The 12,346-nt window shown below is 36.7% G+C and overlaps 1 protein-coding gene across 1 annotated transcript in view; it reads right to left on the bottom strand.

Moving 5' to 3' along the window:
- PRTG (protogenin) overlaps positions 1 to 12,346 on the bottom strand; it is a 135,345-nt gene that overhangs the window by 54,039 nt on the left and 68,960 nt on the right. Inside the window, exons 9-11 of the mRNA XM_033190035.1 lie at positions 10,337 to 10,501; positions 8,176 to 8,481; positions 7,235 to 7,423 (exon numbers count right to left, since the gene is read on the bottom strand). Of these exons, the coding sequence (XP_033045926.1) occupies positions 7,235 to 7,423; positions 8,176 to 8,481; positions 10,337 to 10,501 (660 nt within the window). The remainder of the gene's footprint in view (positions 1 to 7,234; positions 7,424 to 8,175; positions 8,482 to 10,336; positions 10,502 to 12,346) is intronic.

The following is a 12,346-nucleotide window of genomic DNA, read 5'->3' as shown; positions in this document are numbered from 1 at the left end:
AAAATTATATGGAATTCATACTTCGGTGTCCACAAATGAAGTTTTATTGGAGCATAACCACACACATGCATTTATGTATTTTTCAAGGCTGCTTCTGTGCTGCAGCAGCAGAGTTGAATACTTGTGAAAGAGACTATATGGTCCACTGTATCAGTCTTGCTCAGGCTGTCATAATAAAATGCACAGACTGAGTGGTTTAAACAACTGAAATTTGTTTTCTCTCAGTTTTAGAGGCTGGGAAGTCCAAAATCACACTCTGGCAGGATTCAGTTTCTGGTGAGGGCTTTCTTCCTGGCCCGCAGGTGATTGGGCTTTTGATACATCCTCACATGGTAGAGAGCATGCTCTGACATCTCTTCTTCTTTTTATAAGGGCATCAACCTTACTGGATTAGAACCTCACTCTTACAACCTCATTTAACCTTCATCATCTATCTTTTCACAGACTCTATATTCAACCAGAGTCACATTTAGGGTGAAGGCTTTAACATATACATTTTGGGAAGACATAAACATTGGGTCCAGAACACCCATAAAGCCTAAAATATTTACAGTCTGTCCCATTACAGAAAAAGTTTGCTTACTCCTGGTCTAGATCTTTACTACTCAAAGTGGGCAGAAATGCAAGAATTTCAGGCCGCACCCAAACCTACTGAATATTAGAATCTGTGTTTTAACAAGATCTGTGGGTAATCCATATACATTTTAAAGCTCAAGATGCATTAGCTTTCAAATCTAGTGATCATGGTAAATTACTTCAAAAAATATTTTTAAAACATACAGACACAATTTTTTTTTTTTTTTTTTGAGACGGAGTTTCGCTCTGTCGCCCAGGCTGGAGTGCAGTGGCCGGATCTCAGCTCACTGCAAGCTCCACCTCCCGGGTTTATGCCATTCTCCTGCCTCAGCCTCCAGAGTAGCTGGGACTACAGGCGCCCGGCACCTCGCCCGGCTAGTTTTTTGTATTTTTTAGTAGAGACGGGGTTTCACCGTGTTCGCCAGGATGGTCTCGATCTCCTGACGTCGTGATCCGCCCGTCTCAGCCTCCCGAAGTGCTGGGATTACAGGCTTGAGCCACCGCGCCCGACCTACAGACAATTTTTAAAATACAGGCTCAATTTTTAAATACATTGCTCTCCTGGGAGGATAATAATTTTAACAACAAAAACAACTAACATGTGTTGAGAACTTATAATGCAATTTTCCCAGGCACTATGCTAACTTTTATATGCATTATTTCATTTAATCTCCCTAACATTCTAAAATCAATACCATTATCCCTACCTAAAAGATTAGGTGAACAGCTAGGATTTAATTTGTTAATAAGCTGTGAAATTTGAAGTCAAATCCAAGCAACAGACAAGGAACTTATTTGACTGATGTTTTTCTTTTACTGTCAGTGTCATGTGATTTCTATAATAGAACATTATAAATGATGTACTACGGGAATGACTGACACCATTTAGAGTCACAAGAGGTTTCCCAGAAGATTTGAGACTTAAAATCTGGGCAATACTTTCCAAATGTAAGGAGGAGATATACCTCTAATTCATCCAGAGAACACCAAAGTGTTTTACAATGGCAGGTGACCTTTCATTTAAGACAAATAATTTAGGAACAAAAATAACCAGATAATGTACCGTAATTCTTATATAGCTCTTACAGTTTCATCAATCTGTAAACTATTTTTACTTAGAGGTAGCTGCAAACTGGCAAATGAAAAATCTTTTCTTTTTTACTATCTTAATATAATAGTATTTTTAGTAGGTTTTTTTTAGAAGCAAATACTTCATTTCTTTTGAAGTATTGGTTTCTAAATTTTTCAAATATTAAGTTCTAAAATTTGAGTTGAGTATCAATCATATTTGATACTTTAAGATACTGCAGAGAATGAAATATTCAAAAATTTCTGCTCTATTGGCAAATTAAGAAAAAAGTCTGTTGAAGTTTCAACATATTTTGGCATAATAATAAATACAATAAAAGAAAGAGTAACTTAAAAATATTTCATAGCGAAGAAAGTGAAATACAATAGTTTTTAAACGTTCTCTTTTGTTATAATGTGTACTACACTTTTGTCAAATTAGTTTTCTAGTCTACAAGGCAGGTAGTTTCCAAAAGTATTCCTTTAAAGAAGTTTACTGAGTTCAGTTACATAAATTTATTTTGTGACTGTCTGACAGAACGAGTAAGGCTGGGCATGGTAGCTCACGCCTACAATCCCGGCACTTTGGGAGGCTGAGGTAGGTGGATGGCTTGAGCCCAGGAGTTCAAGACCAGCCTGGGCAACAGAATGAAACCTCGTCTCTACCAAAAGTATGGCACCACTGCACTTCAGGCTGGCTGACAAGCGAGACTACATCTCAAATAAATAAATAAAATGCTGTAGTGTATAGTTTATTATTTTAATTATTCATTTATAATTGGTGTGAAATCTCATGCTCACACTAATCATGCTTACTGTAAAATTAAATAAAATAATGAACAAGCTCAAGTTATTTGGCAAAATAAAAGCTAAAGATGATCTAACATCAGTGTCCTAAATGTTAATCTAACAACAGTACTACCTAAAAATCTGCCCCCTTTCATTCTTTCATATAAAGACTTAATAATTCAGAACAGTTGACAGCTTGTGAAAACAGTTCCTTTGTAATTATAAGCTAACTTCAGAATTTAAAGCCAATTTCTGAAATAAACAGATGAAAAAAGAGGAACAAATTATTTAAACCAATTAACAGGGAACACAAGTTTGAACTAATTTTGCTTCAGTTTATTGTGTGATGAATATAACAAGTATTTAAAAATCCTACTTACAAGGGGAGCTAAACATTGAAAGTGCCTAGGGGAAAAAAAATCTAAGTGAAATTAATCACCACAAAGATACAAAGTCTCAAACCACCACTTAGAACAAATCACACAAATGTATTAAATCACAAGTCTAATGCTTTTTTCCAATCCCACCCTAAAGTAAACCAGTTCTAATCAAAATCAAACCACATTTTAAGTCATCAAAATCAAACAAGCTAACATCGAAATATTTCCATCACTCTGCCAATATTTATATTATACTATGAAAGACACAATAATCTTTTTAACTACTTAAAAAAAACTCTACATCTAGGGAACTGAGCTTTGAGGTTTTAGAGTAAAAAGTTCTAAAATAACTTTCATTGCTAAGTATAATTAAATTTAGTTCACTAGAAATTTGTGCCGATATTGGAAAAATCAGTCAATTAAATGTCTTTTGTTTAATATTTCTTGTTTTAAGCAGACATTACATCTGTTACACCTTTTTATGTAGTACTACGTCTCAGAAAAATATTTAAAAATGCTTGTTAAATGAATTGAAATATGTAAGTTCATTCATGTTTTTCTTTCTTCCAGAAACAAAGAACTGTGTGTATTACCAAGGAGAGTATGTCCCAATAATACATTTTTTAAATTGAAAACTTAGTTATCACAAGTAAAAATAAAAAGATGTGTATAAAGGCATCAGAAAGGGGATTAGTATGAAAATGAAATTTTGAGACACTAGTTTGTTACTCAAATTGACATTGAATCAGCAAAGAAGCATTTAAATTTCATTTCCAGGCCTACTTAGCAAATCTAGCTCCACTTAGAGTATCTTTAATGTGCAAAAGCTCAGTGAAAGCAAGTCTTCACCATGCAAGACACAGATAGGATTCCCTTAACCTCATGCCCCCCAGACACATCACTCTCTGTTAAACAGGCAGCTACCGCCAGATGCTCTCACTAAAAATGGTCACAGATGGTCAGTTGTCCAGTTAACAGAACATACTCCCCTCCCAATATTCAAAAGTAAGAAGGAAAGGATAGCTGCTAACACTTGCCTGCTTAGTGAGTTAAACGTATTTGACTGCTCTAAGTTTGGCAAGGCCCCAACACTGACTTTCTAGGAAAGTAAGACTAGACCATAGAGGTCTCAAGATTAAAAGGCACCTTAAAGGTGATGCAGTCAACAGCTGCACAATGCTTGAATACACAACTGCATCTCCGCTAGTCAGCCATTCTAGCCTTGACTTGGTAGCTCCAGGGGTGCGGAACCTGCTGTCTAACAAGAAAGTCTCTACAGCTGCAAGAGGTCTCTTATCCTGAACTGCAATCAGTCCAACCACTCAATCTAATTCCACAGTCAGGAAACATGCAACTATTTTAATAGACATAGTATACTGACAAAATAATTTCCCAGTTGATGCATTAGAAGTGATTTTAAATGGATTCACCTCAAATAGCATACACAGTGGATTTCACAACATAAAAACAAGGGCAGTAATATGATTTAATTTTAAAACAGAGAAAATAAAAGTTTTGAAAGTTGACTATAGTTCAGAGATGATTTAAAAAGTTTAACAAAGATCAATGAGTCTTCCTCATTATAAATAAATAAATACACACATGCGTTGTATGTATATATATGTATGTATGCATCTGTAGAAAATTCTGAAGAATGGCCAAAGTTTTAATAAAATGTCTCTCTAAACTTTTCACAACCCAATTTTTTTTCTAATAAATTAGTCACCTATTGAGAATAAGCTCCCTGTGATGTATAAGAGCATGCTAAGAATGTATTTTTTTGTATTTTCTATATATTCATATTTTCTTTAACAGAAAATGAGAAGTAGTAAGCTTGATCTATGATTCTTCATCAACAATTGTCCCAAATCATGTTTCTTATATAATAAGTAAGCAAAATTTTCTTGAATCAATAATATGCAGGGAAAGGGACAGAGAAGCCATAACTAGGAATAAATGTTGCTGGCTTCAGTGGCAGTAGGTTGGGCTAATGTCATCTCAGTATCAATGGCTTAAGGAAGGTGGAACATAAGTAATTTCTCCTCATCATTTATAAAACTGTGTGACAGGCTGGACATGGTGGCTCACGCCTGTAATCCCAACACTTTGGGAGGCTGAGGTGGGTGGATCACCTGAGTTTGGGAGTTCAAGACCAGCCTGACCAACATGGAGAAATCCCGTCTCTACTAAAAATACAAAATTCGCTGGGTGTGGTGGTACGTGCCTGTGATCCCAGCTACTTGGGAGGCTGAGGCAGGAGAATCGCTTGAACCTGGAAGCAGAGGTTGCGGTGAGCTGATATCGTGCCACTGCACTTCAGCCTGGGCAACAAGAGTGAAACTCCGTCTCTCTCTCTCACACACACACACACACACAAAAGAAAGAAAAAAAAAGAAAAGAAAAAACTGTGTGACAGAGATCAATAGTGAAACTTATTTAACCGAATGCAGATTAAATTAAAAACCAACATAATGAGATTATAAGCAAAATACCATCTGGAAAACTGCATAGAACCACAGAATGAAGTTCTGTGTCCCTGCATCTGAAAACAGTCTCCCACCACTGCTTCTTACTGTGCAGACTCAAATCCAATGCTGCTTTCACAGCCTGTGCTACCGTGAGGCCAGGGAAGGACACAGAGAAGCCTACGGTTGGACTGCTGAGCCCACCTCCCCTCACCTTCACAGGGCAGTCTGTGAAAGGAGAAGCCAGAGTGCTCTGTAAAATCCTAATATGTCCAGAAGGTGTAACAATTCAGTAGGTATTTAGCAGATTGGTCATCTTAATTAAAGGGACTGCTTTGTACTTAAGGGTAAAAATCTACTTATGAGCAACAAATAGCTAAGTGTACACTTTATATCTTGATGAGTTTATATCAGTTTATATCTACTTTTTTTTTTTTTTTTTTTGAGACAGAGTCTTGCACTGTCACCCAGGCTGCAGTGTAGTGGCGTGATCTTGGCTCATTTCAAGCTCTGCCCAGGTTCAAGCTATTCTGCCCCAGCCTCCCAAGTAGCTGGAATTACAGGCGCATGCCACGATGCTCAGTTAATTCTTGTATTTTTTTTAGTAGAGACGGGGTTTCACCATGTTGGCCAGGCTGGTCTTGAACTCCCGACCTCAAGAGATCCACCCGTACTGGCCTCCCAGAGTGCTGGGATTACAGGCATGAGCCACCATGCCCGGCCCACGTATTCATTTTAGATACACATTACTTTCTACTAAACATGCTTACATCATGAAATTCCTTTCACTCTACAAAGATAGGAAGACTAGGGAATAAAACTGTGTCTTTCAAAACACTGATGAACTCAATCACAAAGTTAAGTGCTTTTTCCCAGTGTTCCTGGGTTACAGCTATATAAATATTCAGTTATTTTATACCTAATTCATAATTATATAGCAATTATATAGCACTCTCAGGCACATTTTAATTGAATCTTAACCACTGAATATTATTTGGTGATATCCCTGTTCTTTTTTTTTTTTTTTTTTTTTTTTGAGACGGAGTCTTGCTCTGTCACCTAGGCTGGAGTGCAGTGGCCGGATCTCAGCTCACTGCAAGCTCCGCCTCCCGGGTTCACGCCATTCTCCTGCCTCAGCCTCCCGAGTAGCTGGGACTACAGGCGCTGCCACCTTGCCCGGCTAGTTTTTTGTATTTTTAGTAGAGACGGGGTTTCACCGTGTTAGCCAGGATGGTCTCGATCTCCTGACCTCGTGATCCGCCCGTCTCGGCCTCTCAAAGTGCTGGGATTACAGGCTTGAGCCACCGCGCCCGGCTTTTTTTTTTTTTTTTTGAGACAGAGTCTTGCTCTGTCGCCCAGGCTGGAGTGCAGTGGCCGGATCTCAGCTCACTGCAAGCTCTGCCTCCCGGGTTTATGCCATTCTCCTGCCTCAGCCTCCAGAGTAGCTGGGACTACAGGCGCCTGCCACTTCGCCTGGCTAGTTTTTTGTATTTTTTAGTAGAGACAGGGTTTCACCGTGTTCGCCAGGATGGTCTCGATCTCCTGACCTCGTGATCCGCCCGTCTCGGCCTCCCAAAGTGCTGGGATTACAGGCTTGAACCACCGCGCCCGGCCGATAATCCTGTTCTAATTCCTATTCTACATCCGCCATACACTCACAATAACTGATCAGAAACTCAATCTATCAGAAGTGAACTCCACAAAGAAAAGCAGATTTGCAGAGCTGGACAAAGATAGAAAGATACAATGGCTGCCTGATATTTTGCCACTGGACTCACAATGGTAAGTCAAAGACCAATCACTGGCTTCGGCAGTAGCATATACACACTGACACAGTAAAATCAATTCTTTTCTTTGTACCATTAAGTCAGTTCTCCTGCTTTCTATCCAATAATTTTTTTCCCAGTTGGTCAGAGAGGAAGGAAAAAGGGAAAAGCACAGTACAAACTCACTCACCTAAGCCACTGAGAGTATAGAGTAGGTCCTTGGTATCCAAGAAAATGGGCCCATTCTCCTGCTGCCCTTCTTCCTTGTAGTACAGCTTGTAGCCCTGAATAGCAGCCGTGTCCTCTACATCTTGCTGCCACCTCACAGAAATGGTGGTACAGTTCAGAGGCTCCAAATGCAACTCTGGAGACTTAGGGGCTAGTAAAATTCATCAGAAAATGTATGTATAAACAACCCAACATCCACATAAAGACACAGAATAGGGTAGTTCTCTCAGTTTTAAACAAACAATTACCAAAAGGTTCAATCCAATAATTATACCATAACCTAACTTTCCAAATTTCACAATAATATTAAACTTCGAGATCAAAATTTAAAATATATAAAATACTATCTTAAAAAGACCAAGATATCTAAATAATAATGATATCTAGATATTTAATTTTTTTTTCAAAGGGGCAATAAATATTTTCTAATTTTGGCCATCCATTACTCCTCTGTGATATAGAGAACAGGCACTCTTGTCAGTCAATTAACAAGAAAACCAGTCATGTTACATTCCACATTAGTAAAACAGAAGAGTCTAGAATTTTGCAGTCCTACAGTCTTCCTACTGAACTAAGGATTTTAAAAATATATGGCAATAATATTGATTAGGCTTCTACGAATATCTTACTTTGGAAACTCAGTTTGATTTGTACTGATCTGTCCACGAGAGATTTGCTAAGCAAACTAACAGTGCAACCAAAAAGTTTACACACAAATAAACTCTATGCAAAAGCAACCACTTAATAAAAAGTTTAATTTTGTTCAATTAAGTCCATCACCTACGGAATATTTTTATTTATAAAACAAAATTTAAAAAATATAAACATAATTTCGAGAAGAAAAACTTGATTCAAAAGTAAAAATACTGTATTATCTTTTCTCAACGGTCTTCAGAAATTCACCTTTCACGCTTGTAGCTTTGGGCGTCCTATGTGACGTCCATACTGATGACTCTCCCAGCCCCACTCTGGTGGCAGCAGTAATCCGAACCAGGTAGACACTGTCAGGTTTCAGGCCTTTCAAAAGGTACTCATGCGTGGTCCCCGGGAGCTCCAGAACTTGGATGGAATTCTCAGTACTTAGGCGGAAAGACAAGCGATACAGCACCACTTGGCCCCGCCGATATTTGGCAGGGATTGGCAGCCAGGAGATGAGAATATCAGTGGGACTTCGACTTGTCAAACTAATTTCAGGAGGTCTCAGGGGAACTAGTCATAGAAGAAAACAGGTTGTTTATGAATATTTAGAATTGAATTGCCACTTAGCACACCAGTAACTGCATTCTGTTAATTAGCGACATATAATAAAGAAGAGACACTTACGGCCCTAGCAGAGGTTTTCAGTGAAACAGAGAATAAACCAGAAAACAGAAGAAAAAATAATGAGGGAGGGTTAAGTGTGTGGAACAAAGAATATAAGATATTCTTCACTGTGGTTGTGACTGTTTTGTTGCTGTTTGGAATGAATATGAGAATGTTTGATATTCATACAAAATATGAGAATACTTCTCAAATAATTCCACCAAAGGGGCTTTGAAACAAGGCAGAGTGAATTATACAAGGGTGGGGAAGCCTAGGATTCTACAGTTATAACCGAGCAAATCATATTTTGAAGTGTAAGAGTTGCATCTTAAAAATTAATTTGAATTCTGTATTCCTAATTACAACATATGTTGTTTAATATAAAAAGTTTTTCCTCCAAACATTTTAATAACACTGGCATTTCAGGAAAATGAGTCAAATACAGTGACAGGTGGTCTAATACTAAGAGTTCAGATGGGTTCTAGAGTTAGCTTCTCTGTGTCTGAATCCTTGTTCTACCATGTATGACTCTGTGATCTTGGTCAAATTAACTTCTCTGTATCCGGGTTTCTTCAGATACAAAAAGAAGAAAATAATAATAATAGCTCCTTTTACAGTGTTTCCCTGCTATATACTAAGACTCACTTTCTTCAAGGATATAGAGGGAGAACAGACCTCACAAACCAAAAAAAAAAAAAAAAAAAAAAGTCTATCTTTATTAGCCAGCTTTTCACCTTAGACATGCGTAACAGAGGTTAATAGTAACCAGGTAACTAGAGATGTCGTATATACTGCAGCTCACTCTGAAGTGGAATAGGCTCTTAAATGAAAACTAAAATTTGGATTCAGTATCCACACAAGTGAACCTTTTTTCACTTAGTCTAAGTCTGATTTTATAAACACCCAAAAAAGTGGCATTATAAAGATATAATAAGAGATCTGGGACTAAATGAACAAAAAGGAGATTTGGGGATTATTTACACAAAAACATTTTAAAAACTAAGAGCACATCATAAAACATTTGCTAAGGGAGAACAGTATGATTAAGCATATATTAAATAATTCCCTTTCACATTGCAGGATACTAAGAAAGGTCTTCTAGAGACTCTGGAAAGACAGATCCCTCCTTTTACAATATGATATAAAGACTGAGAGGAGGAGAATCAGTTCTCTAGGGCTATCTTAATGGATGAAATTTCCCACCATTATAAGAATAATATGAAGGTCTGGCGTTCCGTAAAAGAACTACAACTCAATTTTCAACCCGTGGTTAGGAAACAAGTTGAACAAGTAACATTTTCCCCCTTAAGGAGTATAAGCATACTGTATTTAATCAACAGGTACTAAGTGCTAAGAATTTTTTGACAGGTGACAAGTTGTATAAAGTCCAAGTTTTAGAAGTCCAGTACCTTTGGCCCTCAGTCACTACACACACTCAATATGTAACGGTCATTACAGTTATTCATGCCTAGAAAAACTCACATTTTGTTCTATTCAGTACAAAAAAGTTTGCAACATATTTACAAGTTAAACTAGGAACCTTTGAAGAAATACAATGGGAATGTAAGAATTGTATTATTGAATTTTATATTCTGAAAGTGCTTTTTATCCTTACCATGCTATGAGATTTTGAATGGCAAATTTAACATACCTGTTTTTTAATGAAAAAGAATATATTTTCTTTAAAACACATTTATTCACTGAAATTGACAAAAACATACGAACATTCATAACGAAATGATCTAGAATCATGTTTTCTTACCATCCTCTAGAGTATTCTGTGTCACGTGGTCCGACATCTGGCTGGCTCCCATTGGCATATACGCTACAATGTAGAAAGTATAATTGCTGGCAGGCTCTAAGTCATCAATAATATAATGAGTTGTGTCATTTCCGATGACTACTTGATACTCTTCATTATTTAAACCTAAATTAAAGAATCCATGTTTTAAAATGACAGATACTCAAAATAAAATAAACAAGACCATTTTCCTGTACTGTGAAACACTGGTCCTTGGGTCTAATCTCAATCTCTTCCACGCCCCTTTACAAAATGTGAACAGGAAGGTCTTTATTTTCTAAAAGTAACCATATTTTGCTACAAATTTCTATAGGACTTTTTTTCCTGAATAAATCAAACTGAAAAGAATTCATCTTCTCCAAACTTCATTTACCATCTAGTCAAAACCCATAGCAGAGACAATGTACAGTAGCAACATAACAGAGCTTAACACAACAGAATATTGTAATCCATAACAGTGTAAACTTGACTTGCTTCAACTCATGGTGTTTTTTGTTTTTGTTTTTTCCTTTTAAACATAAATGGAGAGACAGTAGGGAATGCAAGGGCTCCACTCTTTAGAAAAACAAACCAAACCAAAAGTTGTCCTGCAAAAGAGCTCATTTTGCCCCTCGAGATTCTATTAAATGTGACTGACATAAGTTGTTCTTTTATTTATAATACTGAGGGCAAAAAAACTGGGAGTCACAGAATGTGCCTCAAAATGCTTTCTCCCACAGTGAGTTTTTTTTTTAAGAGAAAAAAAGTCTCAGCAACTCTTAATCAAATATGCATGGCAAGGTATAGAAGAGGATTTGTCTTTGTAGGATTTAATTCCTACAGAGCAAACCTGTAAAGTGGAACAAGAGCATTGGCAGCCACTGTGCTTTGCTAACAATTCACAGTAAACGCATGTCAACTTAATCAAATCTCTCTAAAGACAGAGTCCCTTCTCCCCACACTGGATTTACAAACAAAACAGAAGGCAAATTCCAGTATTAAGTTTTCCCACATTTCTGAATTAACTTGATAGCATTTTAATTAGACAAGATTACAGGCATTTCACAACAGACTGGCTAATGGCTTGTAAATTAGGAGCTGCATAGTACGATTTCTGACCTACCAAACAAGGTCCTTGAGTTCGAATTAAAAAGCCTTGTTCCGTTCCTGAATAGACCACTGAGCCGCATGTGGAGGCTCTAATGAAACAACCACAATAGGGAACAAGAGTGGTCCCCAGCAAAACCAGCATTCCTTTTACCTTCATCAATCACTAAAAAGGGAATTAACATACTCCAGCATGCTCAGTTATCAGACTTTCATTCTTCTTGCTTCCATGACCCCTGATTTACATTCAAAATATTCCTTTTCAAAACCCTACTTCAAAGTACAAAAAACAAATAGCAGCAGCAACAACAAACCACCTGTTTCTATGGATAATTTTATTATATCCCCATCCTTAGGTGTTTGAATTTGTTTTTAACGTATATTCCATAAAAGCTAAGCTGTTTAAGCATAGAACTGAAATGTCTAAGCCTTTACCATGGTTTCCATGAAAAATCAATAGAGAAATTTCTAGGATTTATCAGTAGTTTCTCTTTTTCCTCTAAGATATTTGCTGAAAGTAAAATACAAGAAAAATTTTTAAATCTCCAAAATAGTACCAATAATTCTGAATAAAAATTTTAAGACACATTTGATTTCTACTTTTATATGATGAGATAGGAGTAAAGAATGTCCTGTTCAATTTTCAGAGGGTTCTATGTGATTTCAGAAAACATTCATAATATACAAAATATTTTAAATATACAAAATCAAAAATATGGGGAATTTGACAATGTTTACTTTCTCCCTTAAAAATAATAAAAATATACGTAGTTTATTATTTTACTCAAGTCACACCACTATGACTAATGTAACTGTATACTTAAATTGGAATATTAAGTCTCAGTTAAGGAATGTATGCCTTGTCTGGAAAGAAATTCATAAGTA

This window comes from Trachypithecus francoisi, unplaced genomic scaffold (genome assembly GCF_009764315.1).
Source record: "Trachypithecus francoisi isolate TF-2019V2 unplaced genomic scaffold, Tfra_2.0 Lachesis_group3, whole genome shotgun sequence".
NCBI classification, from domain to species: Eukaryota; Metazoa; Chordata; class Mammalia; order Primates; family Cercopithecidae; genus Trachypithecus; species Trachypithecus francoisi.
The sequence above is the reverse complement of the archived record's forward strand: the minus strand, read 5'-3'. Positions and strand labels throughout refer to the sequence as shown.